The 27892-nt window shown below is 34.2% G+C and overlaps 1 protein-coding gene across 2 annotated transcripts in view; it reads left to right on the top strand.

The window, feature by feature from the left end:
• GALNT13 (polypeptide N-acetylgalactosaminyltransferase 13) overlaps positions 1-27892 on the top strand; it is a 592354-nt gene that overhangs the window by 523520 nt on the left and 40942 nt on the right. For both annotated transcript variants that reach the window (XM_028830721.2, XM_077956554.1), the window contains exons 10-11: positions 10891-11030; positions 23815-23913. In XM_028830721.2, the coding sequence (XP_028686554.1) occupies positions 10891-11030; positions 23815-23913 (239 nt within the window). The remainder of the gene's footprint in view (positions 1-10890; positions 11031-23814; positions 23914-27892) is intronic.

Genomic DNA, 27892 nt, shown 5'->3' on the forward strand with positions numbered 1-27892 from the left:
CATTATTATGCCTGGGATATTCTTTCAAGTTCCTGAAACCATTTAGGAATTTTATCTTGGTATTTTTAAAATTTTACCAGAAGGGATCAAAGGAAGCTTTTTCAAACAACAATTAGGATGCATTAAAATGTCCCCTAATTTAAATGGCCATAATTATCTACTGAAACTGCAATTGGCTACTGATTTTAGAGATGGGAAAACATATTTGCACATGCTAAAGCAGTGACAACTACAATAAAGTTGCTTTCTCACCAACAGCAATGGTAAGATATCATTGATTATAAAACATAGCACTATTTCAGAAAGGTTCAAATAAGATAGTATGTGGCATATAACTGAAGAAACAGTTATATCTAACTAGCTTCCTGCAGTACTAGTGATGGATGGGACACAATTTGTAAAGCACTTTAGGAAATATTTTGGTTTGTCAGTCAATTGCACACTGAAATCTTCTGGCTTGTATTTAATTGTCAAATCAATAAAGTAACTCATTGTATATCATTATTGATTTTTTATTTCTATGAATTCAAGTTTGGGATCTTGGATCAATCACACTGATGTCAGATCAGGGAGAATTTGCCACATGAGTCCTTTCATTCAAGGGATGATAATTACCATGTTCTGTACCTGGGAAAACATTTCTCTTTATAGGTTTTTCAAACTTTCTCCAGTTTAATGACTTCATTATAGTAGAGTGAACAAGAGCATGGATTTTGATATTAGATAAAAGTGAACAACATCTGATCCTACTTCTGCTATTTTCTTAAGTATACTTAATAAAGTTATTTAACCATTCAAAGTCTTAATTCTTTCCTCCTTCAAACAAGAAACAATAAAACAGATAGAAATGCTATATCGACTTAATGAGAATGTGTATCCAAAAGTGCTTACTGTGTAGTCTGGAACACGAAGTCCCTTAAGTAACACTTTATCTGTTGTTCAAATACTTCTGGTGCCTAAATAAACCATACTACTCCATGGATGGATAGATGATTGTCCTCTTTCAATAATGATTCAATGTGGCTTTCTACATTCTAAATTCTTATGATACATGGGAAGAATATACAGGGATACCTCATCAATTATAAAGTTAGCAATGTTTGTCAGATATAGCGAGTCAGTTGCTAAGGACAAACACAGCTTTTCCTGCTTCTGAGTCCACAAAAGAAATTACTCTTGAGATTTCTAATAAAGACAAAATGCAAACAATAGCAACAACATGTGTGATAAGATAGTCAAAGTCCTCAGCATAGCACAAAATGCTGGTACAGTAACAAGTTTGGTGTCACTATTTTTTTGTACTGACTCTCAGTGTCTTACCAAGATACCAGAAATTCAGTCTTAGGTCCTGCTGCTTGCTGCACAGAAATTCAATCACCAAGACAATTAGTATTGCCAGGGAAGAAGACTTGAAATCAGTGATGCAGCTGAGGAGAGATGGGAGATAGTCTCAAATTCATCTCTTCAACTGACTAAAATCAGGGATTTATATAGCAGGCGAAAAAAATGTAACCATGTGTGGGAAAACAGAATGAGGGAGGGGTAAAGAGGAGTTGATCCAAAGGAAACAGGTGGTAAGTAAGGCAATCATGATGGATCAGTTGTCTGTCATCTCATTGTCCACATGTGGTGATCTGGTAAGTATCTGGGTGGCCTGATGGTTGGTTTTCTGAGAAAGGACTCAGATAAGACAAATATAACTTTCTCAAGTTTCAAGACTGGGAGGGTCAATTTTTATACTTATTCAGAAGAAATGATAAGCATCAGTTCTCTGGGACAATTGGGCCAGTTTTAAATGAACACCAATATCGTAATTCCAAATCCTCATTTAGACTTGATAGAGGTCAAAATAATGCTCAAATATACAGCTATATATTAGACTAAGTTAATTCTAGATAGAATTTTGATAGCCTACAAACTGTTCAGTCTATGTTTGCCTCAATGGATATCAAATTGTTCTTTATTTTAAAAGGCTACTGCAAATATTCACTTTTGTTTCCCATGTTCTCATTGATCTTGGACCAAGCATTTGAATACGAGATCTTTATTGTCAAATCGAACTGAAGTTTGAGGTAATTGCCTAGAAAACTCAGTCTCAAGACCTGCTCTAACTTTTGACTGTGGATATTAGGGTTAAATAAATTGAAAGTTGTCTGATAATCCTCTTCCTGTGCGACAGCTCTGTGCAGAAGCTATGATTTTGTAAAATTCATTATCTCATTTTTATTCCATTAAAATAAAATTGCAGTAATAATAGTAAATGATAAATTCAACAGAAGATCACTATGTATTATTAGCTGGAATGGGCCATCAGCCAGTTAATGTAGTTATGTCCACTGACATTCTAATGAGAAGTTATGAGCTAGGGTAATTTGTATGCACATAGGGAATAGATAAAAAGGTAGATTAAGGGAATAGTTTTAAATTTAAAAACAGCAACGATAATTCCAAGAAATCTCCTAAACCTCTGAAACAATACAGTATTTATTTATGTACTTACAGACTTACTCATATTTTTAATTGAGAAGTTTTAGCAGAAATCATAAGGCACAATGTGATTTTTTGAGATTACACATACAGACCCAAACAGTATGGAATAAATAAATCAAGCTAATTAACATATCCATAACCTTGTTTACCTATTATTTTTAGTGATAAGACATTAGAAATTTAATGTCCTACTTATTTTAAAATACACAATGCATCATTGTTGACTATAGTCACCTGATGAGCAATAGATCCCAAAACCTATTTCTCCTGTCTATCTGAAATTTTGTACTCTTTGATTAACAACTCCCCATTCCTCCCTCCTCATGCCTGTAGCCTCTGGTAAGCATAATTCTATTCTTTACTTCTGTGAGTACAACTGTATTAGATTCTACACATAAGTGAGGTCATGTGGTATTTGTTTCTCTGTGCCTGGTTTATTTCACTTAGCATAATGTCCGCCAGCTTCATTCATGTTGTCAAAATGATGAAATTTTCTTCCTTTTTAAGGCTAAATAGTGCTTCATTGTGTAGAATACAACATTCTCTTTATTCATCTGTTGATATATATTTAGGTTGATTCCATTTCTTGGCTATTGTGAATAATGCTGCAGTGAACAAGTGACTGCAGATATCCCTTTGACATATTGATTTCATTTCCTTTATATAAACCCAGAAGAGGAATTATAGCATCATGTGGTAGTTCTATTTTTAGTTTTACAAGGAAGCTCCATACCATTTTTATAATGGATGTACTAATTTATATTTCCTAAACAATATCTAAGAATTCCCATTTCTCCACATCTTCTCCAACACGTATGTTTTATATTTTTGATAAAAGTCACTCTAACAGGTATGAGGCGATACCTTATTGTGGTTTTAATTTGCACTTTCCTAATGATTAATGATATAAGCATTTTTTTTCACGTGTTTATGGGCCATTTGAATGTCTTCTTTTGACGCATGTTTGTTCACAACCTTTGCCCATTTTTAATCAGGTGTTCTCTTGTTTTTGAGTTGTTTGAGTTCCTCATATATTTTAGATTTTAATCCCTTATCAGATCCATGGCTTACAAATATTTTCTTCCATTTAGTAGGCTTTCTCTTCACTTTGTTAATTGTTTCCTTTGCTGTGCAGAAGCTTTTTATTTGAAGCCATCACACTTGTCCATTTTTGCTTTTGTTGCCTGTGCTTTTATGGTCAAATCGAAACAATTTTTGTTCAGACAAATATGGACTATTTTCCATGTGTTTTCTTTTAGTATTTTTACAGTTTCAGATCTTAAAATTTAAAATTTTAATACATTTTGATTTGATTTTTTATGTTTGGTGTAAGATAAGAATAAGATCTAATTTCTTCTTTTGCATGTGGATCTCCAGCTTTCCCAATATCATTTATGATTTGGTATTTAGATGCAATAGAATACAATAATTGCTAGCTGTATTAACAATGGCTTATTATATTATTATTATTTTAAAAAGGAGAAAAATGCAGATTCTTATTCATGAAGTTCCTAATTACCATTATTTAGAGTAAATAACAAAGTTCACTTTCTATTTGGAATTTAGAAAATATCACAAAAAAATAAATTATTAGCTTAAACTGTATATACTGGTCTGCTCCTGTAATGTGAATATATATCATTAATATGACATACATAACAGAATTTATATTCAACTGCATTGTTTTGACTGTTAAAGGAAAAAAGGGGCTTTATCTCAATTTTTTTATTATTTCATATATTTTAATTATTCTGTGTAATAAACATATATTTGGCTTATTAACATTTTTCCATATTCTTATACAGACATAATTATTTTAATACAAGAGTTGTATTTTGTCAACCAGATATAACTTTGATTTACTTAAGTGTTCTTTTTGTTTTGTTTTGTTTTTGTTTTGGGGGTGTGGTTTTTTGAGATGTGGTCTTGCTCTGTCACCCAGGCTGGAGTACAGTAGTGCCATCTCGGCTCACTGAAACCTCCACCTCCTGGGTTCAAGCAATTCTCCTGCCTCAGCCTCCCAAATAGCTGGGATTACAGGCACCCACCACCATGGCCAGCTAACTTTTTGGTGTTTTTAGCACAGATAGGGTTTCACCATCTTGGCTACGCTGGTCTTGAACTACTGGCCTCAAGTGATCTGCCCACCTCAGCCTCCCAAAGTACTGGGAGTACAGACATGAGCCACCGTGCTCACTTAAGCATTATTTATTGAAGAAAAATTTCCCCTTTAAGTTACACTGCAATATGTATTCTTGTACATGAAATTGTAAGCTTTAGCATGCAATTAGAGTATTCTTTAGGTACTTTGATTTTAGAGAGACAGAACTATTAGACTTACTAGGCATCTACTAGGGGAAGAATTTTACTCAAATAATTATTGTCATTGAAATGCCAGGAGTTTGGTCTAAGGCTTGCCTCACAGAAATCCAATCCTGAGACAATGAGTATTGCCAGGAAAGAAGGTTTTAATTGGGTGCTGCAACCAAGAAGATGGGAGAGCAGTCTCAAATCCATATTCTCAAGTGACTAAAATTAGAGATTTATATAGCAGCAAAAAAATGTAATTATGTGTAGGGAAAACAGGAATTAGTGAGGGGTATTAAAGAGGAGCTAGTCAACAGGAAGCAGTTGGTTGGTTTAGGCAACATGATGGGTGAGGGGGTCTGGTGTCTCACTGTCCATATGCAGTAATCTGGTAAGTTTCAGTTCTTTGAAAATGTCTGGGTGGCCTGATAGTTGGTTTCCTAAGAAAAGAACTCAGATAAGACAAATACAATTTTCTCGTTTTAAGACTGAGAGAGTGAATTTCTATGTTTATATAAAAATACATAAATATCAGTTCTATGTGACAATTGGGCCAGTTTCATTATGATCTTCCATCTAATATCTATTTAAAATTTAAAACATGATTTCTCTAAAGAGTGAATTTAATACTAGAGTGCAATAGACTTATGAATAAAAGCTTCTTTTTTTTTACTTTTCAGGGGTACATGTACAGATTTGTTACATGAGTAAATTTGTGTCAAGGAGGTTTGTTGTACAGATTATTTTATCACCCAGGTATTAACCCTAGTACTCATTAGTTATTTTTCCTGATCCTCTCTCTCCTCCCACCCTCCATCCTCCAATAGACTGCAGTGTGTATTGTTCCCCTCTATGTGTCCACATGGTCTCATGAGTTAGCTCCCACTTATAAGTGAAAGCACGTGGTACGTGGTTTTCTGTTCTTGTATTAATTTGCCAAGGATAATGGCTTTCAGCTCCATCCGTGTTCTTGCAAAGGACATGATCTCATTCTTTTTTACGGCTGCATAGTATTCCATGGTGTATATATATCACATTTTCTTTATCCAGTCTATCATTGATGGGCATTTAGCTGGATTCCATGAAAAAACAGCTTATTAAAAAAAATATAGCAACCCATAAATTTTATCATTTAGCTATTAATGAAACCTGCAAATCTGGAGTTAATTAAAATACTCTTTTGTTGGTACTCATTATGAATCTTTACTTCATTGTCAAAGCCTTTACATGACTTTTGCAAGTCCCATTGAAAGACTTGCCTTAAAAACTTATAAATTTTTGCCACAGCATGTATCAGCTTCTAATGTATTTACTGTTTATTTAGGTCTTTCTCTAGTAGGATATAAACTCCATGGAGGAAGATAATTTTGTTTTGTTCACAGATATATCCCAAGTGCCTAGAAAAGTCCCTTGTACAGAGCTTGACCAGAATAAGTATCTGTTACTAATCTTGACTTGGCCTATGCTTTCTATCTTTAGTCAGTCTTCTGTTTTACTCTCACACTTTATATCTTTCCATATGTGGATTTATCTTCTATATTGGTGTCACTTTCATGGGCCTTTGTTGTATGGTAGTCCCAAAAACTCCAGGCTTAACTCATCTATACAGCTACCCAGTTCCACAGGAAATAGTTTCAACTTTCTAATAGTCCTAGTATATTCTCAAGGGTATGCTTTTATTAGGCTGACTGGTTTATTTGCCCATTCCTGAGTCAGTCATTGTTATCTGGGTTATGTGTAAAGTTGAGAAATAGAATGCTCTAGTTATTTTGGGTGCTAATCAAAATCTGGACTGAGCAAAAGCAGGATCCCTTGGAGCTTGTTAGAAATATGGGCCCTAAGGCCCTCACTCAAGGCCAACAGAATCAGTTTGCATTTTAACTAGATTTTCTGGTGATGTGCCTTAGTCTGTGCCCACAGATGGAACTGGAAGAGTGGGGAAGGCAATGAAACCAGCCCCACCCAAGCTGGAAGTGAAGTGGGAGTGGTTTCCCAGAGAAAATTCAAGTGTGTTTACCAGAGGACAGAATGGATGTCAGGCATGCAAAACAACAGCTATCCAATGCAATATATAGTGTGTATTAAGTAGTTATTATATTCCAGTCATCGTACTAAGCATTTTCCAGGCATTATTTATTTAGTAGTCACAATATCTTGTAAGATATTATCAGGTAGGATACCTTATCTTTCAAAAAAGGAGATAACTCGTCCAAAGTTTTTGTTGAGAAGGCAATGAGCAAAGTGATCTATAATATGATATCAGATAATAAGTGCCATGGAAAAAAATTAAGCATGATAGAGGGATAAAGACCCAGGAAGATGAGAGAAAGGGATCAATTTTGATAGTAAGGTCAGAATAAACCTGAAGAAGTAAAATTTGAGCAAAGACTTGGACCAAGTGAAGGACAACTCATGAAAGTTGCAGGGTAACACCATCACAGACAGAAAAAAGAGAAGTATAAAGCCTTGAATTGTTGAATTATGATGAATTATGAACTTGGAATGTTTGAAGAAATGTAAAGAATGAAAAAGGGGGCTAGAATGAAGATGTTACTGAAACACAGGGGTTCTGTCTACGTCCTGCTGCTTGCTGCACCAGAAGCCAATCACCAAGACAATCAGTATTGAAATGGAAGAAGGCTTTAATAGGTTGCTGCAGCCAAGGAGATGGGAAATCAGTCTCAAATTCATCTCCTCAACCGACTAAAATTAGGGGTTGATATAGCAGGGAAGAAATATAACCATGTATGAGAAACCAGGAATTAGGGAGGGGTAAGGAAGATAAATTGATCAACAAGAAACAGGTGGTTAGGCAATCATGACAGGTGAGGGGGTCTGGTGTCTCCCTGTCCAGACGTGGTCATCTGGTAAGTTTCAGTTCCCTTATATTATCTGGTTGGTTTCCTGAGAAAGGAACTTAGATAAGACAATTGTAATTTACTCAAGTTTCAAGACCAGGAGGGCCATTCTTTCATGTTTATTAAAAAAAAAAAAACATAAACATCACTTCTGTGGGACAATTGGGCTGGTTTCAAAGTGAGTATAAATGAATTCAAAAAGCTAGTCAAGAGCTATTTTCTGAAGGATCTTCAGGCAATGGTTAAGAGACATTCAATTATTCTTAGTATTATGGAAAATCACGGTACACTTTTGAGCAGGGGAGTAACATGATTTGATTTGTATTTTAAATATATTGACTAAGGAACAGGCAATAATGAATAAAATATAGGTAGAGGAATGTAAAATGTTTCCAAGCTAGTTAGGAGACTACTGCAATGCTAGTGTAAGCAAGAGATGGGAGAAGTTAGGACCAGGATGGTAACAGTAGAGTGGCTGAGGCTATATTGTGAAGGAGAGCCAACAAGAATTCCTATGAGTTAAAAATGTATATGTGTGAGAGAAAGAAAATTATTTATTTTTCCTTGAGAAAATCAGTGGATATTTGTGCTAGATACCAAAATGAAGAACCTTGGAGATGGAGCAAGTTGGAGAATCAAATTTTTGACTTGTCAAATTTGAGATGCCTAGTATAGATCCCAATAAAATTGTTGGGTAAACAATTAGGTAACCTACTTTGAAGAGGTTTGAATTGGAGATAAGAGTTTGGGGAACAGGTAAGATTATGTATCAAACCATAGATCTAAATAATCTAATTCAGGCTCTACAGTCACTAAATCATACAGTACAAGAAAAGTCTCTCCATCTTGTAGCTGCGCACCCACTGGGATACAAATCCTCCTCAGTCCCTGTGGTAAAGGAAAAGAAAGCTCTCATACTTCCTTTCCTATCTTTAAAATCAGAAGTGACATAACCCCTTTCTCTCACAGTGTATTGGCCAGGAGCAGTTAGATGTCCCTGCCTAACTGCAGCAACCTGAGAAATATGGGGGAGTACATAGGGTGTTTGTGAGGACTGTTGTCTCTTAATATGTCTCACTTCTAAGAAGAAAAATATGGATGCAGAGAGAAAAAGCCATCCTCACCAAAATGTTAAGATAGCCCACAGTATTTCTTTGTGGATTTCTAAAGGTAATTTAGCATAATTATCTAGGATTAGAACAAAAGCAAGTTGCAGTGGAAATGCCAAGGGGTGGCTTAGAGGTGACAGGATAAGAAGGCCTTTGCTTTATTCAATAATCTCTATAATTCTCCACTAGCCACTTTTTGCCAAATCCAAAGTGGACAATTAGTGTTTTCTCTGACCTTATGTAAAATGGTATGCAAATGAAACTTTAAATTTTCATTTCAATCAGATAACTGCTCATAAAAACCTTCTAGGACTTTATCTTTTAGAGCAGGGGTTGGCTACTATGTCCCATGTGCCAAAACCAGCTCGCTGTTCCTTTTTTAAATACCCAAGATCTAATTTTAAGTAGTTGGGGAGAAGTCAAAAGAGTAATATGTCATTACGTGAAAATTATGTGAAATTCATATTTCATTGTCCATAAATAAAGTTTTATTGGAAAACACATGCACAAAGAAACCCTTCTAGGAAGATATTACAGAGCCAGAACTACCAAATCTTAACATGATGAAAAAGGGAGGATGTTGATATTAAATAAGCCACCTCAATTAAATCCACCCACCTCAAAAATGAAGACAGAACAGTAAAATTGACTGTTAAATTAAGTCCTCTGAAGATACAGTGTTTCACCTCCCCACCGGGCACAATGACATGTCTTTATGTGATTTTGAGGACTATGTATTCAATTATTTCAACTGCAATAATACTTAACATAATGAGAAATTCTTCTGGTGATTTACTTTGTAAATACTAAATTGTTTTGAGCCTCTTATTTTGAAGGTTGCATTCCTGATTGGAAGTTCTGAATAGAATTATTTTGAAAGCAAATATTTATCTGTTTAAAAACCCCAAAGACCTTGTTTTCTATCCAAACACCAGCTAGGAAAATCAATATTTTCTCTTGGAAGGAAATGGTTTGGCTGCTTCAGGATCAGAATGCTTTCTAATAATACTATGGCATTTAATTTTGAAAACACAAAAATTCTGAAAAGACAAGGGGGTTGGAACTAGTGAGTGATGAGTTTTGAGAGCGTTGCTGCTTTGGAAAATAGTGTCTTGGTAATGGCATTAGTTACAGACATTTAGATTGTCTAAACACTTGGTCCTGTTTTACAGAACAACTGATTGGCTTTGTTACTTGGTTGGGATAGAATATCCTAAATACTAGGCCATTTTGTGCCAGCATGTTGCATAGTGGCCTTAAAGAAAAGAGTTAAACATTGAAATATTTTCAGAATAATCTAAGAAATAATTGCTGTATTGTCACAGTTATTAGTTATTTCAATCAAATGCCAGTTTTAATATAAGGAGCAAATCAAGTTGTCATATGTTTTTATATAAAAAACTAGTAGCATTATTATTTCTCAACTAGAAAACATTCTTTTATGATTTTCAGTGGAAATATTCATTTAAATGTCAAATATTCTATTATGTGAAATAAAATTAATCATTTTTCATATATACATGTGAATATATTCCTGTTCATTTGTTTGTTAGTTTCTTTACACTTACATGCTTACTAACTTTTCAAGGACTGGGGTAGCTTAGAATAACTCAATAAATCAATAAAAACATAAGTTTAAGGTAACTAGATAGAAGTTCAAGAAAAAGAATACATGTGCAGTCTATTATGTGAATATTTTATATAAATTTCTCATAAAACCTACAGGTGGTGAGTAAGTGACTCTAGGGAAAGTATGAATATTAACAAAAACATTAGAGCTACTAGAATTTTTTATTAAGGAAAAACAGACATATTACACAGTTCAGTTAAGCTTTATGAGATACTAAATACCAATTTACATTTAGTTAATTATTCAATCTAAGTAGTACAAGTACTTGGTGATAAATATTTGCATTTGAAAAGTCATAACCAATGGGAGAAGTGTTATTTATATCTATTTAATGTACTAATTCTATGGTAGTAACAATCCAGTGTAGTAGCAGCTGCATATGCAATTGAATTTGCTGGAAATATAAAGAAAAAAACTGAGAGCAAAGTAAATGGAGTAAAACAGTACTAAAACAAAAATAGCACAAACTGATTTGTGTTTCTCTGAAAAATTCCAGGTGTTGTCAAAGTGGATTATGGAGATGTGTCAGTCAGAAAAACACTAAGAGAAAATCTGAAGTGTAAGCCCTTTTCTTGGTACCTAGAAAACATCTATCCGGACTCCCAGATCCCAAGACGTTATTACTCACTTGGTGAGGTATGAATTATTTATTTTGGTTAAGTTATAAATATATTTTGCAAATGGAGCAATTTCTAAGGAGCTCAGTATTTTTTATGTTATGAAAATGCTGTAAGGGATTTTTAATTAGATCTATTTTAAATAACTTCTCATATTTCAAGGACCATAAAGTCTTCATCGTAAGGAATCATAAAAATGAGCAGAAATTTTAAGATTGAACAAAAAAAATTTTTTTGTTCCAACAGTACTAAAACTTTTGGTCATTTACACTCTTAAAATTTACTGTGTACTCCAAACACCTTTTGTTCATGTGGGTTTACAACTATGATTAATATTTACTGTATTTAAATTAAAATTGAGAACTTTAAAACCCATTTTTTACTAAACATTATGTAATAAGCAATTACATGTTAATGTAAATAACATATTTTTGAAAAGTAAATATTTTTTTCCAAGAAAATCAAGTAATTATAAGAGACTACCATTGATTATATTTTTGTAAATTGCATTAGTGTCTGTCTTAATAGAAGATAGCTGGATTGTCATATGTGCTTCAGTATTCAATCTACTGCAGTACATGGCAGTCTATTACAATAGCCTCTAGAAAACTCTTGTACACTCAGGAGAATGTGAAAGTGAAAACTGAAAGTAATATCTTGGTACTATAACAAAAGTGGTATTGACTTTTTAGACACTCTGAGAACCATTGATCTACACCATTCTTTTCTACATATCTATTTTATCTCAAAATACAAAAGTGACTTCATTATAACTATACAAACATGTATATAATGTATGTATAATATATTTGTAATATATTCATACATACAGATATATATATAATACTGCATTCATCTCATAGATTGATTATATATATTTCTATATATCATATATATATCTCAACTGATCAAAATAAGAATTATATTTCCTTTATGAATTATATCCTCCATATGGATATTTTCCACTTAATAGGAATCAAAGCTACTTTAATATTGGTTGTGATTAAAGCATTTCAAGAGCAATAAATAGGTGGGGCGCAGTGGCTCTTGCCTGTAATCCCAGCACGTTGGGAGGCCAAGATAGGCGGATCACGAGGTCAGGAGATCGAGACCATCCTGGATAACACGGTGAAACCCCGTATCTACTAAAAATACAAAAAAAAAATTAGCCGGGCGTGGTGGCAGGTGCATGTAGTCCCAGCTAGTCAAGAGGCTGAGGCAGGAGAATGGTGTGAACTCGGGAGGCGGAGCTTGCAGTGAGCTGAGAGCGCGCCACTGCACTCCAGCCTGGGCGACAGCGAGATTCCATCTAAAAAAAGAAAAGCAATAAATAATGCACTTCGGAAATAATTATCAAGTAAGCATGTTCTTAGATTTAAAATTCCATTGTTGTAGGTCATAATGGTAGACTAACTGAAAATTTATATGGCTCAATCTAATACTTTTTTGGGTCATCTGCCTTAATGCTCTCTAACTTTTTAAACATACCTTACCTACAATTAACTAGAAAAAAGTAAAGAAAAAATGTATTTGAGGTGACTGGAGCCCTAGCTGAATCGTTTTTAATGACTGATTTATGTGCCATCTTCATGCCCTATTGTCCAAGTCTCCACTTCCTTATTAGCCATGTAAATATCTCTCTATAGAGCTTGATTTACATATATTTAACTTTAATCTGAATAATGTAGTGAAAAATTTCATGTGTAATAACATTGATGTTACCACTTTCTAAGTGTATGACTTTAGACTAGTCACTTAGTCCTGTGCCTCAAAGTATTTTTTTTTTTTTAATTGGACAAGGGGTATTGTTGCTATCATTTTCAAATATGTAACATCCTCATGTTGGCACTGATCTCACAGGGATTTATATTTAATGCAGAAAACATATGACAGTGCTTTTTAAAATAGAACAGTCCTTGCATGTTAGTTATTATAAACCACTGAAGATCTCTGATAAATATGTAATATCCTTATCACTTTATTGAAAATTTGTTTGAACATTGATGAACCTGACTGTATCCTCAGAAGAAAGGAAGTTTTATATTCTTATTATAAAATGTTTCTTTCACTGTCGTCAATGGACCCAAATCATTAGTAAACATCGATTTCTTTTTCTAAAAGGAGGAATGACCAAGGGCTGTAACAGGACAGAAATGAGCAAAGAAGACTTTTGGAAATTCTCTGGGGCCACCAAGGTGACTCTTGAGAAAAACTCAGGGCTGTGTAACAGAACTAGATGTTTACTTCCAAGTTAAAAATCCAATTTTATGCTGTCCTGCACTACATCAAGGGAATCTAATTCACTTTCTAAATTGTAAAAATAAAATACAGTGTGGGCAAATTCCTTTGTACAAAGTACTAATTTACAATTAGTTATCTTCTACAATGGATCAGGTGACCATATTTTAATCTGTAGAAATACTTTATGATAAGATTTTAAAGAGAGGAATTGAGCCTTTCGTAGTATCTAAAAGAGGCAGTATGGTGTATTGAAAACATTCCAGCCCCTGAAGCCAAGAATAGGAGGGTTCAAATCCTAGCCTTACAGCTTTCATTTTGAGTGATGTTAAGTATCCTCTCTACTACCTCTGTCAACAGAATAAAGAGAGTAATAGTGGGTTATAGTGATGACTGAAGACATAAAACATATAACCCAATGCCTAGCAAGAAAAGTAGCACACCAGTAGTTACACTTATAATTATTATAGCTACCATTTATAGATTTCCTATGCCAACAGTTATTCTAGGTGCTTTAGATGAATTACATAAAAATTAGAACAACTTTCATGACTTAGGTTTTATTATTGCAGGATTAATAAGGAAACTGACACACAGAAAGTTTATGTGCTTGGCCTATAGGTCACACAGCTAGTTAACTATTGAAGTTAGGAAAAATTACATGCTAGTCCAACACTAAGGCTCACTTTTTCTTATAACTAGAAGAAGACATAGATGATTTTATTATATTTTAATAATTCAAAATGTTTTTTATTAAATAAGAGCATGAAGCTGAGTATGTTGGCATGTGCCTGTGGTCCCAGCTAGTCAGGTGGCTGAGGCAGTAGTATGACTTGAGCCCAGGAGTTCAAGACCAGCTGGGTAACATAGTGAGAACCCATCTCTATTTAATATAAATAAAAAGAGAACTTGAGCTATGTCTTGGTCCCTTAGGGCTGCTATACCAAAATGCCTTAGATTGGGTAATTTATAAATAATTTAAATTTCTCACAGTTCTGGAGATTAGGAAGTCCAAGATCAAGGTGCAGCCAATTTAGTCTGGGAAAGGCTGGCTGCTTCCAGGATGGCACATTGTCACTAAGTCCTCATATGGAAAAAGAGGCAAATGATATATCATCACATGGACAAGGGGCAAGACAGCTCGCTTCAACCTCTTTTATAAGGGCACTAATTCTATTCATAAGGATGAAGCCCCCATGACTTAAACACTTCCCAAAAGGCTCCACCTCTTGAATCTTATGATTCATAGTTAGACATGTTATCTCTTGGGCCACCATTCCTCTTGGCCCCGCCTCTTAATACCACTACAATGGGGATTAGATTTCAACATGAATTTTGGATAAATGCATTCAGACCATATCAAACTAAACCTTTTGTTATATGTTGACAATGCAATGTCAAATAAGGAAAGACCTTTACTCTTAAGCCTTTCTACCAAAATAGGGATGCGGAGGTGGGTAGGGCAAGAGAGAATCAAACAGGTAAAGAAATTCAGTAGAAGTAAAAGATGCCCTGCATGAGTTACATGATATGCTGTAACGGCTGTTTAAAAAACCTGATACATTTAAAAGATACAGTAAGTTCTGTGCTTTCTGAAGTATTAATGTACTGTAGTTTTCCACTTTAAAACTAGCCTTAAAGAAATGCAATCCAGCATCTGTTTCCATGGAAACAGAAGGACAAATTCACCAAGCACTACCTCCTAATTCAATTTTGCGTGGCCATGTATGCATAATTTAAGATGGACATTTTGATAATGAGTTAGAGTTGAACTGTTAATGAACAACAGTCATTTACTAAAGCTTTTTCCTTCTTACTGCCTGTTATTAACCTTTATTGGAAGAATGTAAAAAGATATTTTTCCTTATGTATAAGGCACTTTCTCTTAAATAATTAGAGTCCCAAAGCAATATCAAGTGTTCAAGCTACTTGTCATCAAAACAAGAACAATATTTCTTTGCAGTATATTCATTTGTACTTCTCACTGAATTTGAAATGAAATTGTGTGGCTTTAACAATTCATATATTTTTCACTTCAATGTTTCTCAAAGTCTATTTAATATTGCTGTGTATTGGTGAATATAAATGTTTCCTTGTCAATTTCTTTTTATAATTTTCCTTGCTGTGTTGGAATATATAGAGGCAAATATGGTATTCAGTTTCTCCATTATATACCATCACCAAAGTCAATAGTTATTGATATCAGATATCTGTATCTTAATTTATTTTATGTTGCATCTTACTCAAGTAATTGAAATATTGCTTTATCCAGCCCACGAATTACATGCAGTTTCCAATGGGGAGTTAAAAGCTGTGCAATTGCTTTGAACTAAAACCTTTAAGTAAGTTAATGAAGCATGTGTCTTTTAGACTCAGTAAGCAGATCATAATGGAATAAGGAAGTTGAGCTCTTTGCAGCATTAAATTCTCTCTTAACTAGCCCTGAAGCTTATGTAGATTTAACAGGCTGGGTTCTGATCTTGTAAATGTAAGTGTAAGACTGAAAGAAATGGCATTCTAAAATAGAATGTCTCAGCCCAAATTTTTGGGTTATGACAGGCTTTCTGAAAAAAAAAATACATTGTGAACTAAAATTGAACACAATCTGAGGGCAAATGAAGGAGATGAGGATTTCAGGAGCCAAGTGACAACTCTTGGTGCTTAAAATTTGCATTTGCATGTTGCTTTGAAGATGTTTTGACATTAGTGTATGCATTTTGTATTGTGTACTTGACCTCAGGATTTCTTTTTCCTCTTGTATCCTTTAGCCATAGTAAGTAGTTAAAGTTCTTGCATATATTGTTATTGTATTCCTTAAATATTGCTGAAGGGCAAATTTAAGTAATGAAAAATAGACATCCATGAAGCTGCTAGGCTGCAGAGATTAAGGGTAAAATCAGTTACTGCCAAATGCAGAAGCTAAAACGCTTAAAAGTTTACCCTTTCTGTTGGTAATCAGATCTATTTATAGATTCACAGTCTTCTTGGCCTTTTAATAGGATGACCAGCAAGAAAGCTTTATTTTAGGTGACTTACATAAATGTGGACATTTTTCTGTTCATTTTATTTCCAAAATTCTTGGGGACTCAGTAGCTAATTTTTATCCCAGGATTTCTGAATATGTGTATGTATAGGGAGAATATGTCACCCTTTATTGGATGGCTACCTTAAAGTATGTTGGGCTAGGTAACTCACCTGTGAACAAAGCGTGCTATTTTTACTACCTGAAAATACTGTATTTTTTTAACTTCATATTTCTAATAAACTAAAATTCATTCTAATTTTATTACTTAAATGTGTATTGGCACAAACAGCTACAACAAACCATATGCCAGTTTGTCATTTACTGAATTCTCTCAGGATTTTGGTTGTCGCTGTTTTTGTTACCAACCTAATAAATTAAATTGTTTATTTTTCTATGTTCTTTACTTTTGGGGGAAAGGGATTTCAGGTATCAGATAATAATAATTTTTAAATCTCAGTCATTAGTCAAGGACCTTCTAAATCCAGGTCTGCATAAGTGAAGTCAACTTGAATTGTTTCAATATACAGATTTTGTTCTCATCTTTCTGATTTATTCACAATTAGACTAAATAGAAAATATACTTTAAATGCATATCCACAAGAGCAATCATATTATGGAAATATTAACATTAAGCTGTGGAATTCACTGCAACTGTGCTTATTTCCATATTTACAAAGAAAAGAGAAAACAAATGAGGTTAACATTTGTAAAATAATGATAAAAAGTAACAACGTGCAATTGAAGAATAAGCATATGTTGGGGTAATTAAAGTAAAATAATGCTAGTTTGACAGTCTTTAGAATGGATTTAAAAGAGTTTTTAAAAATGCAAAGATTGGTGGCGGGGGCGTGGGGAGTATGTATCTCTCTTTTAGAAATGGAGTTCTCATTGCTACTTGCTTTTACATTCCAGCAGAGGGAGCAAAAGCTAATGAACAAATTATATAAGTGGTGAGAACATTACCAATGATGCTGCAATGCACAGAAACATTTAGAAAGTCTGGCTGATTTCAAATATCAAAACACAAGTGGGAAAAATGCCCTCAAGTTTATGTCACTAAGAATTGTTTTCAAGCAACAAAAGATTATGTGTAAACACAGAAATCTCAAAGCAGACAGCCAATTAAAGTTAAAACTATCTTGGCCTTGTGCCATACATTCAAAGCTCTACCATAACATAAAGAATGAGTCAAAAGAGTTTACCAGATCTTAGAGCTACCAGTGTACTCTACTATTTTGATTCAAGTTCTAGAACAGACTTTGTGAAGAATTTTTAATAAAGTTCTTTAGTTGTTGGTTGCTTGGATTTTTCTCAGGATTAATGACATTACCAAGCCATTGTTACTGTCAGGTAATATGGTACCAGCGACAGAATTGCATCTTTTCTGAAATTTCACTTCTTCCCTTGAACAACATTCTTTGTGAGTATATATTTGAGGTCTCAAGGTGTTCTTAGAAAAGTTCTGATTTTAAAATTATACATGATCATCTTAAATTTGATTATCCTTTACATCTCAAAAGATGAGATGCATAGTTTCAACTCTCCCATATGCTAGTATTGAGATATACATTAAGAATTGCTTGCTGAGATCGTTAGAAAACACCAGTGACCATTTTTGTATTTTGAAGACAATACAGCAGATGCCTACAGGGTTGGGCTCGCTCACTTGAGAACAATCTATGTGCTTCTATCTGCCCTGTAGTTGTGCATGGCTTTAAAAAAATCTGAATGTTATAGGCCTAGTAGTGATAAAAACCTTTCAGATTTTAGGCTGGGCATGGTAGCTTACGCCTGTAACCCAGTGCTTTGGGAGGCCGAGGCAGGCGGATCACTTGAGGTCAGGAGTTTAGACAGCTTGGCCAGCATGGTAAAACCCCAGCTCTACCATAAATACAAAACTTAGCCAGTTGTAGTGTAATTCCATGCCTGTAGTCCCAGCTACTTGAGAGGCTGAGGCATGAAAAATCACTTGAACCTGGGAGTTGGAGGTTGCAGTGAGCCGAGATCACACTACTGCACTCCAGCCTGGGTGATAGAGCTAGACTCCGTCTCAAAAAAGGAAAAACAAAGAAAAACCTTTCAGATATTGTCTCTATACCAGGTAATATGTCCCTCTTATTTGTTTAAGATGGCAGTTGATATCCTGATTTCCTGACACTCTGTCCTCCACACTGCTAATCTCTCAGGTTACGCTGGACGTAGACAGAAATTATTTGCCTGACCTCAGCTCGTCAGGCTGGCACTAAGCATAAAGAATATTTTGTTTTTAGGCTTTTTGACCTGGTCCCCCAGGCCTAATTCCAGGCTGCCTTTGTGTATCTTGTTTCATATGTCTTCACCAGTTGTCTAGATAACCTCTAGTTAGCGCTGTTCAAGCAGAACTGAGTCCTCCCTTGCTCCTTCCAGGCCTCCTTTCTAAAAAACACTGCCTGCCTGTCTGGAAGTCAGGACTGGAAATTCCCAGACTCAATAGAATACCTTTACATTCCTTGTTTTGGCAAATTAGTTAACCTCTCTGTATCTTAATATTTTTGTTTGTAAAATGGGAGTAATAGGTTGGCACATACAATTCAAATAGTTTCTAATTTATATTATTATTATTATTATTATCATCATAGTGGATGTGGTAGTGGTTGTCTCTCTTTTCTCCCCGTGGCAGGTTTCCTAAACCATTGACTCCTGTATATTGCTATTCTCCCAGATTCTACATCCAGCCAGACTTGACTTCAGTTCCTATTTTTTATCCACTTAGCACCTGCTGCATTCTGAAGGACAAGTAATATTACACATCCACAAACTACAAAACCACATTGAATGTGGAGTAGTTAGAATGTGCCAGAAATAGGATAGGCTTCTTTTCATGCAGTCCCCAAGAGAAGTCTATTCTGGAATTCTGGAAAAATTGGTGGTAGCAATGACATAGTGTGTGAATCTCTGAATTTTCCCATTAAAACGGAAAAGAACAACTAGGACAGCAAAACTTAAAAAAATGATGAACAATTTTGACAACAAAATTAGGTGGCAAAGTGTTCTCACAAATTCTCAAATATGAGCTGACATTGTCATGACCCAGATGATACTACAATTTTTGCAGGAGACAACAGAGGAAAGCAATGAGGTATCTGATGGAAATGAGGTCAGGATAACACCCAATTTTCTAAGAGATACTCATGAGAAATTGTTTCAGGCCAATTGGATAATAGTAGCTGAAAATGGGAGAAGTACCTTGCAGGTGAGCAAAAAAACTCCTCTCTAATATCTGAAGGGTCGAAACAGTGTGCAGTCTGTGAATTCTTGAAACTCACTAGCCGAAGCTCCTTCTCAGAAGGCACTTCAGAGAATAAAGCCCAACTAGAGTGTGAGGAAAAGGAAATGAATGGTTCAGATTACAATGGATGAGGTAAATGGGGTCAGGAGGTCTCAAGAAATAGAAGGGTAATTTTTTCAACACTTCAAAAAATACAGGAAAAGGTGTTCTATATTTGTGAAATTAGAAATGGTCTTTTGATCAACCCTTTCCCCATAAAAGACTAGGAAAATTGATCTTATGCAGAAAAGGAAAGAAGGGAGAAAAACAGGAAGAGGAACTAGAAGAGCATGACTGATGTAAGAAAAAGATAGAAGTAGAGTAGTATCTCTGCAAACAATGCAAGCACACCAATGCTTTATGCTTATAAGACAGAGGAAAAATGTAATCTAATATTTCAAAAGATGCTAAAATAAATGCTCTAAATGATAGAATATAGAAAAGAACAACATAAATCAAATTTAGAAAAACTGAAATGAGGGACTAGAATGCAGGAAAGAATTAGAAATCAAAGACTAAATCATTTCAGAAATGAACATCAAACTTGTAAGAACACATGAGTGAATAATACCAAGAGAGTATGCGATACGAATTTTAGAAAAGAAAAAGGAGCCACTAAAAAAAATAAAAATTGGAAACTAAATTGTTCAATTGAAAGTGACACACATAGAAGATAAGCAACAAGACCCAAAATAATAGGATTTCCTAAACAGAAAAACCAATGAAATAAAATGAACATTAATAACTATAGGCCAGCTGCAGTGGCTCACACCTGTAATCCCAGCACTTTGGGAGATGAGGCTGGTGGATTACCTGAGGTCAGGAGTTTGAGACCAGCCTGACCAATATGGTGTAACTCCATCTCTTCTAAAAATAAAAATAAAAAATGAAAATTGGCCAGGTGTGATGGTGGGCACCTGTAATCACAGCTACCTGGGAAGCTGAGGCAGAAGAATTGCCACCACTGCACTCTAGCCTGGGCGACAGAGTGAGACTCTGTCTCGAAAAATAAAATAATAACTATAATTCCGGGAAACTTTCCTGAAAATAAAATTGAAATGATATTGTGAAAAGGAGCACTACATCCCTGCGAGAGTGATCCTTAATGAGTAATGTCAAGATATATTTTAGTAAATCTCCCAAACTTGAAAGATAAAAAAATCAGTTTGATTTCCAGGGAAATAGATACTTGTAAGAATTAATGGGGGAAAAACCCAGATTGTAATCAGTTTTCAAAGGAATCCTTTACTCTGGAAGTAAATGGAGTAACATTGAAAAGGTATTCAAGTTTGGTGAGCCATGGATTTTAGACCTATCAAAGTGATTTTTAAGTATAGCAGCCACAGATATAATTATCAACATGCAAGAACTCAAGACTGTCATTCCTGGTAAATAGAAATAGCATTTGCCCACTTGTTCAGGCCCAAAGCTTGACATATTTCTTGATGTCTTTATTTGTGTCATAACTCACATTCAATTCAGTGAAAAGTTGCAATGGCTGTACCTTCAAAATATATCTGAAATTGGGCCTTCCACCCGCGTTGTTGGTCTCTTAATCAACCATCCTCTCTTGCTGGCATGACTACAGTGGCCTTCTTCCTTGTTTCTCTGCTTCCAATCTTTCCTCCCTCTAATCTGCTCTCTGCACAACAGCCACAATAAGCTATTATACCATGCCTATGCTAAAAATCTCATGATTCCTTACTATTACTTAGTCTGGAATACCTCTCTAACCTGCCCCTTGCTCACTGCAGTGCTGGCACAATGCTAGTCCATTATTTCACTCAGTGTTGTCCAGCTTACAGGGAGCATCCATTTGCTGTTCCCCTGCTCAAAATGTCCTTCCATAGATGAAAATATGGTTGCTCTCCTCTTCATTATGCATCTTTTCAAGTGTATTTGTTCAAATTGACCTTTTCTTTCTAAAACAGTACTATCTCCTTCGCTTTATCTACCCTTACTATTCTTTATATTTCTTCACAGGACTTCTTGATTTTCTGACATATTACAAATCTATTTATTTGTTGCTCTCTTCCCTTCTAAAACATAAGCTTTATGAAGGAAGAGACTGTGTTTATTTTGTTGCTTTCTGTATCCTCAGCACCTCAGGTAGTACCTGGTGTGAGGTATACATTTTCCTGATACTACTTCTCAATTGAATAAATGAATTCACAAGAGTTGTTACATACTAAAACATAAAGTGTTATCTTTTGTAGAAAATAGATCAATAATAGGTTGTTACTGAAGGCAAAATATTTTGGGGTCATTCTTAAATATCCTTCTTAATTTGTCAAAGAGTAAGATGGCGTGCATCTCCAAGAAGTCCCTTTCCAATATCACTGTCAGGGGATGTACTAGGCTGAATATGGCTTTGAATTTTCTGTTTTCCAGCAAAGAGGAAAAGCCTTACAAACAATTCAAGCTGTAACCCCTATAATTATTAATTAGTGTCTATGCAAGTACCATGCACCTAGCAGAGAGTCTTCTAATCAGATTGCATACCTTACGTCTAAAAATCAATTAGTCATTTTGTGACATGTTTATTTCTCTACATATTATGGCATTATACTGTTCTATACTCTTTTAGGAAGCTAAATAGCAATAATGTATAATCTTACTATTTTCAAGAAATCTTCCTTTTATGAAAAGTTAAGAAAATCTGATGTAAAGGATTTAAAAATAATTCAACTTATGTAATTTGATCAGACTATGTGCAACCTACACCGACCTATTTACTACATCATACGACAATTTATCAATTGTTACCTTCCTTAATCCTCTCCAGCTGCAGCTCCTAAAAGGTCTTTTGCTTATAGGTTCAATCCCTTCCAGTGCCTGAACCACCTGAAATCAGATTGAGAATGTATTTCAGCCCTATATGAACTGATACAGGTTTTGCTTCTGGAAGCCCGTGCCCTTTCCTTGTAATATTCAGTGTGTGTTTTGTCTTTTTAATGGATTGCTGCTCAGATTTTTTTTTATGAAAGCACATATAACTCTGCTTTAAATTTCAGCCCCTTGAAACAGCACTTGAAACGTTTACCAAGTGGGAATTCTGATCTATACTATTCTCAGTTACTGATGGGGGCCTTAATGCAAGTTATACCACTTTCCCCAACTCCAGGTACTAGTACTTGGCCATGAGGTTCTGCACCACAGAAAAAGTGAATTGTGTAAACCAAATTCATCCTCTGTATGTTTATGTAATAAGTTTCCCATCTTATTCATTTGCCAATGTGAGGAAACATGTACTCAAAGCATAGATAACTAAATAGACGTATCCAATAATTCTCCCAAGTGAACAGTAAAATATGCATGTCTACGGCTCAGTGATACAAACTTTTCAAAAGCAGAGTGGACAGGCATAAATACATATTTGGGGTTGAGACTAAGTAAAAATCTGAAGTATCCCATTTATTAGAAGGTTTTTTTTCTTTTCTGCATTTGTTCTTGATTCAGTCAGATTAGTATCTTTAAAGTCAATTAATGGTTTTGTAATTACATTTGGCACAAATATGTATTAACTTTATGTTAATTATGGGACTAATGCCATATTTTAATGTAAACCAAGAACTTTATGTCTGCAGTCAACAATTTAATCTTGCTTTTGAGGAATTTGTAATGTGAAATCATTGTTTAGCCTTGTAATAGCTTTCCTTAGGGTTAAGCACTTCTCAATAAGTTTGGCATTAGGCATGAAAGAAGATGCATGAATATTGTTTTAGTCACAGATATAAACAATGTAATCTTTATTAATACACAGACTAGAACATACAGTAATGAAGCAATCTAAAAGAACATAAATTTTAATATTTAGCCAATTTGTTTTTATTTCCTTCCATGCAATAGTATAGGAGTTCAAGAATAGTCAATGGTTATTTGAGTGGAATATGAAAACTGTGTCCTAATTTTAGAGGATTTGGGGAAGAACTCCTAATTCATAATATGTAGCTGCTTCCTTCTTCTATGATACTATGCTATAAACAGGGAATGTCTCTTGATTAGATGCCAATGCCAATTCTGTTCAAAAACTTCAGGAAGAGTTTAGAAATGTATACAGGTTAAGAATGGACACAGAAAAAGAAAAATATATAAGCAGTATGTTTTTCTTGGAGAAATTTTCTTATGAAGTTGTATTATTCAGTTAACAATAGTAACATAAGAAGGATTTGATGACTTAAATAACTGTTTGATTTATGTTTTACCCCCCCCCTTTTTGTGTGTTTCCTTTAGATAAGAAATGTTGAAACCAATCAGTGTTTAGACAACATGGGCCGCAAGGAAAATGAAAAAGTGGGTATATTCAACTGTCATGGTATGGGAGGAAATCAGGTAAACTCTCCCTTTTTATCAGCTTCATATTTTAGAGGAAAAATAATGTTAAAACTATCAGTGGAGACCATGGCTCACATGTTAATAACTATAAACTGAACTTAGTAAATAAATGTGCATTCAAATCTATAACTAATTTGTCTATTTAGTTGTCCCAAGGATCTTAAAAGAGCTCTGAAAAAATAAATAAAAAGAGCAACACTTTCAGTGTGCCTACAGTTAATGAAGATATCCAAATATTTTAGACAATCTCATTTCATCATGTATGAGCAAATGAGGAGTACATTTTATTCTATTAACTGAATATATAAAAGAATTCCTCCACATCTGTGATGCTTTCCCAATGGTTATTGTTCTCTATTTCTTTTCAAATTTTTATGTATATTATGATTTTTAAGAGCTTTTGAAGTTTAATGAAATGTTTAAGTGCATAGTTCGATGTTAAAGGCTGACTAAAACTCTTGGACAGCTTTTCTTGTGTGTGACAAGAGTTCTTGTGCTCTCCTTAAGCACTGGAAAATAGCTTTGCAAGGTGGGCCACATGGATGCTATAGGACTGTGAGTCTTCAGGCCAGAGCTATTTTACTGCCATGGCCACTTTGAGAGGTAGAATTTGGAGTTCCTGGGAACTATACCAACAAAGCAGAGTTTGAGGTAGCTGATCCTCTGTAAACAAGTTATCTACAGAAGTTTAGGGCAACCTCAAGATTTTTGTCCAGAGGTAGAATTTCTGAGTTAGTGTGAACCGAGGTTGCAAAAGTTATCCTGTCTAGCACAATTATGGTTATATTTGTGTCAAGATTTATAAATGTCAAGATTTATTACAAAAATACTTGTTGATTCTTGTACTATAAGAAAGAAAATGAACTCTTGAGTTTTGGCACCATACTTCAAACATGGTCTGTGTTATCCAATGGAGAACATTAAAAGGAAGTTTCCCTCTTAAAAATTCTTAATTTAAAAAATCCTAATTAGTGTTCCAAACTGTCAATTTGAGAAAGAAAATATTTAAACAAAATTTCTAAATTACAGCATGGGAAATTGACCTTATGGAGGAAGAGGATAGAAACAACATAGGCAGACTAGTAACAAAGCATTCAGAAATGATTCTGTTTATTGTTTCACTGATTCATAATGAATGTGACGGGCCTCTACTGCCAAAAACCAACGGAGTCTGGATGAATTCAGCTGGAAACAACAAAATGCTTAACTATAAGAGGACTAAATGTGTGAGGGTTTAATTTTCTCACGTAATAAGAATTCTAACATTTGTTTAGGACCTCAATGATTTCATAAAGAAACCCAAAACTTTATATCTTTCCATTCTTTGGTGTTTATAGTTAACTTTTATCATCAGCTGGTCAGAAGAGGACTGCTGAAATTCCAGGCATCATTTCCACATTCAAGGCAGGAATATCAAAGTCAGGGAAGAACTGCAATAGCCATGTCTGTTTATCTTTTAGGAAAAGCAAAAGCCTTCCTAGAGGCTCAACACATGTCAATGTATCTCTCTTTGGGTAGAAATGTGTTACTTGGACATCCCTAATACAACAAAACACCTCACACTCACAATTAACTGCTTCTCACAGTTCATTTACCAAGATATTGGGGGGACATTTAGAAATGTCAGCCATAATCTGTTTCAATAACTTATGGCAAAAAAAATCAACTAATTATCTGCTCCATAATGTCATACAGAATTTAAAGACACACTACTTATGAAATTTCTCTCATTCTATTGCTTATGAAAATGAGAAAGATACCCCAGGTGAATTATCTACATAGAATCATTACAGTGCCATGTTAAAAATTACTTTATTCATCTACACATTTTCAAATACCCAGAAATAAGCTATCCCACTCTACTGCAAATTTCTTGTTGGCAGTCCTAGGTCTTATTCCTGTTTTCATACCCAGGACTTGCTACAGTCTTGGGACATGGTAGGCACCTAACGAATACTGGGCAAGTAAATAGATGAAAGACTGTATGGTCAGAACAGTAGATTTGTACCTTAGAACTTTGTAGACATTGCCAAGAAATAATGAGCTGTTATTTTCATAGTAACTAAAAGTATATAAGAACAGCTCAGGGATTCATAAAGAAAGTGATCAAATAATAATAAGCATAAAATCTATCCCTAGTTTTATTCTAATGTGCTCTACAAGATCAATTTAATGACAAGATAAAAATTAAAACCATTATTTTTCCATCTACATACTTAATTGCACATACACACACACACATACAAATGTTTTTGGAGCCCTTTTTGTTATAACACAAACAGTGGAAACAATTCAGTATTTACCAAGAGGGGAATGGTTAAATAAAGCATGGTATACACATAGTATAGAAAGTTATATACTATCAAAGTGACTGAGGGAGGTCTGCATGTATGTCATTAGAACTTCAAAAGGGAAAAACAATCCAGACAACTTATTTTCAAGAATCTCATTTATGAAAAAGTATGTGAACATTTTTCTATATATGGTATCTATATATTTATATGGATGCTATGTAATCTATTATAAATCTATAAAAATCTATCTGGAATATACATCGTATCTGATGAGTGGATATCTGGAAAGAAGACTGAGTTGGAAAAGAAATTTTCCTTTTTACCCCACATTTTCTGCATACAGTAGTACATGTATTTCCTTCATAATTAAATAAGAATGGAGAAATTTAAACTATTGAGACTGGAAGAACATTGTTGTGTTGCATTACCCCACTCTGATTAATTGGGTAACTTATGGCAAATTACATAACATTTTTGAGTTTTGATATTGATTGTCCATAAAATGAACAAAATACTTCACTCAAATTTTTTCTAAGACTAGGAAAATTCATAAAAAAATTAACACTAAACATGGCACATACTAGACATGCAATATGTATTGGTCCATTGCCATTAATTAGCCCCTTATTATTTCTATTGATGTTGTTAATTCTCTTATTTCTGAAGTTAAAAAATGTTCATTTGGTGGCTAATGTTAAACGCAAGATAAAAGCACAACACTTCATTTGGTATTGTTGATCTCAAAACAATGAACAACCTCTCCTGTAACTCTAACAAATATATATTATGGAAAAATTTAACCATCACATAAAACTCAATTATTGTGAATTCTGCTCTGATAGAATTCAGTATTTCTAAGATAATTAATACTAGGAACCTGTTTCACTTTTTGTCTTTCTCACTTTAATAAAAAATAGATTTTAGAATTTTATTCTGAGAACTACCCTCCCTGGTTTTTTTGCTGTTCTTTTATGTTACCATGGAAGCAGCATTTATTTTTATGGTTATTTGGTTTTGGATGTTTTATAAGTAGCCCCCAACCCATAAAAATTACTCAAGCTTCTCTCTCTTGCTTTTACACAAAAATCACAACAAATGTGAAAATCCTTTTTTAACTTAGTTACTCTTCTTAAAAAAGGTATTTTTTTTTTTGTTTGTGGACAATTATACCTTAACCATTTCTCCTTGCACAGGAGTTTTGATAGTTTGGGGGTTTTTTAAGGCCTTGCAGACATCAGGAGGAAACTTACTTTTCAGTAGTTGTTAGAAATAATTTTCTTAAACACTCAGATTTCCAGCAAAATCTAAATGGAGTCAATGAAAGTTTTTGTAGCAGGAATACTGCAAAAGGTAACAACTGGAGAATTATTATTAAATTCAACATGACCATTTTGAAGTGTTCTTTTTAAAGCCTTATAAATAAAAACTGTCTTACTCAAAGAATAACAAAATTCAGCACTCCATTTATATCTATTCTTGCACTGATTGCATTGTCAAGGAAGTTCATGATGATCATTACCACTTTGAAAAGAATAAGAAGATTTGATTAACTTGAATATAAACTTTTACAAGTGAAGGAACTTACACTTTACTGAAATAAAGTATAGAAGTTAGGAGATTGTCTTCTCTGTACTTCTGAAAGATGACATGGATTCTTGGAAGCACTTCTGTGTCCCCTACAA

Source organism: Macaca mulatta, chromosome 12 (genome assembly GCF_049350105.2).
Source record: "Macaca mulatta isolate MMU2019108-1 chromosome 12, T2T-MMU8v2.0, whole genome shotgun sequence".
NCBI lineage: Eukaryota > Metazoa > Chordata > Mammalia > Primates > Cercopithecidae > Macaca > Macaca mulatta.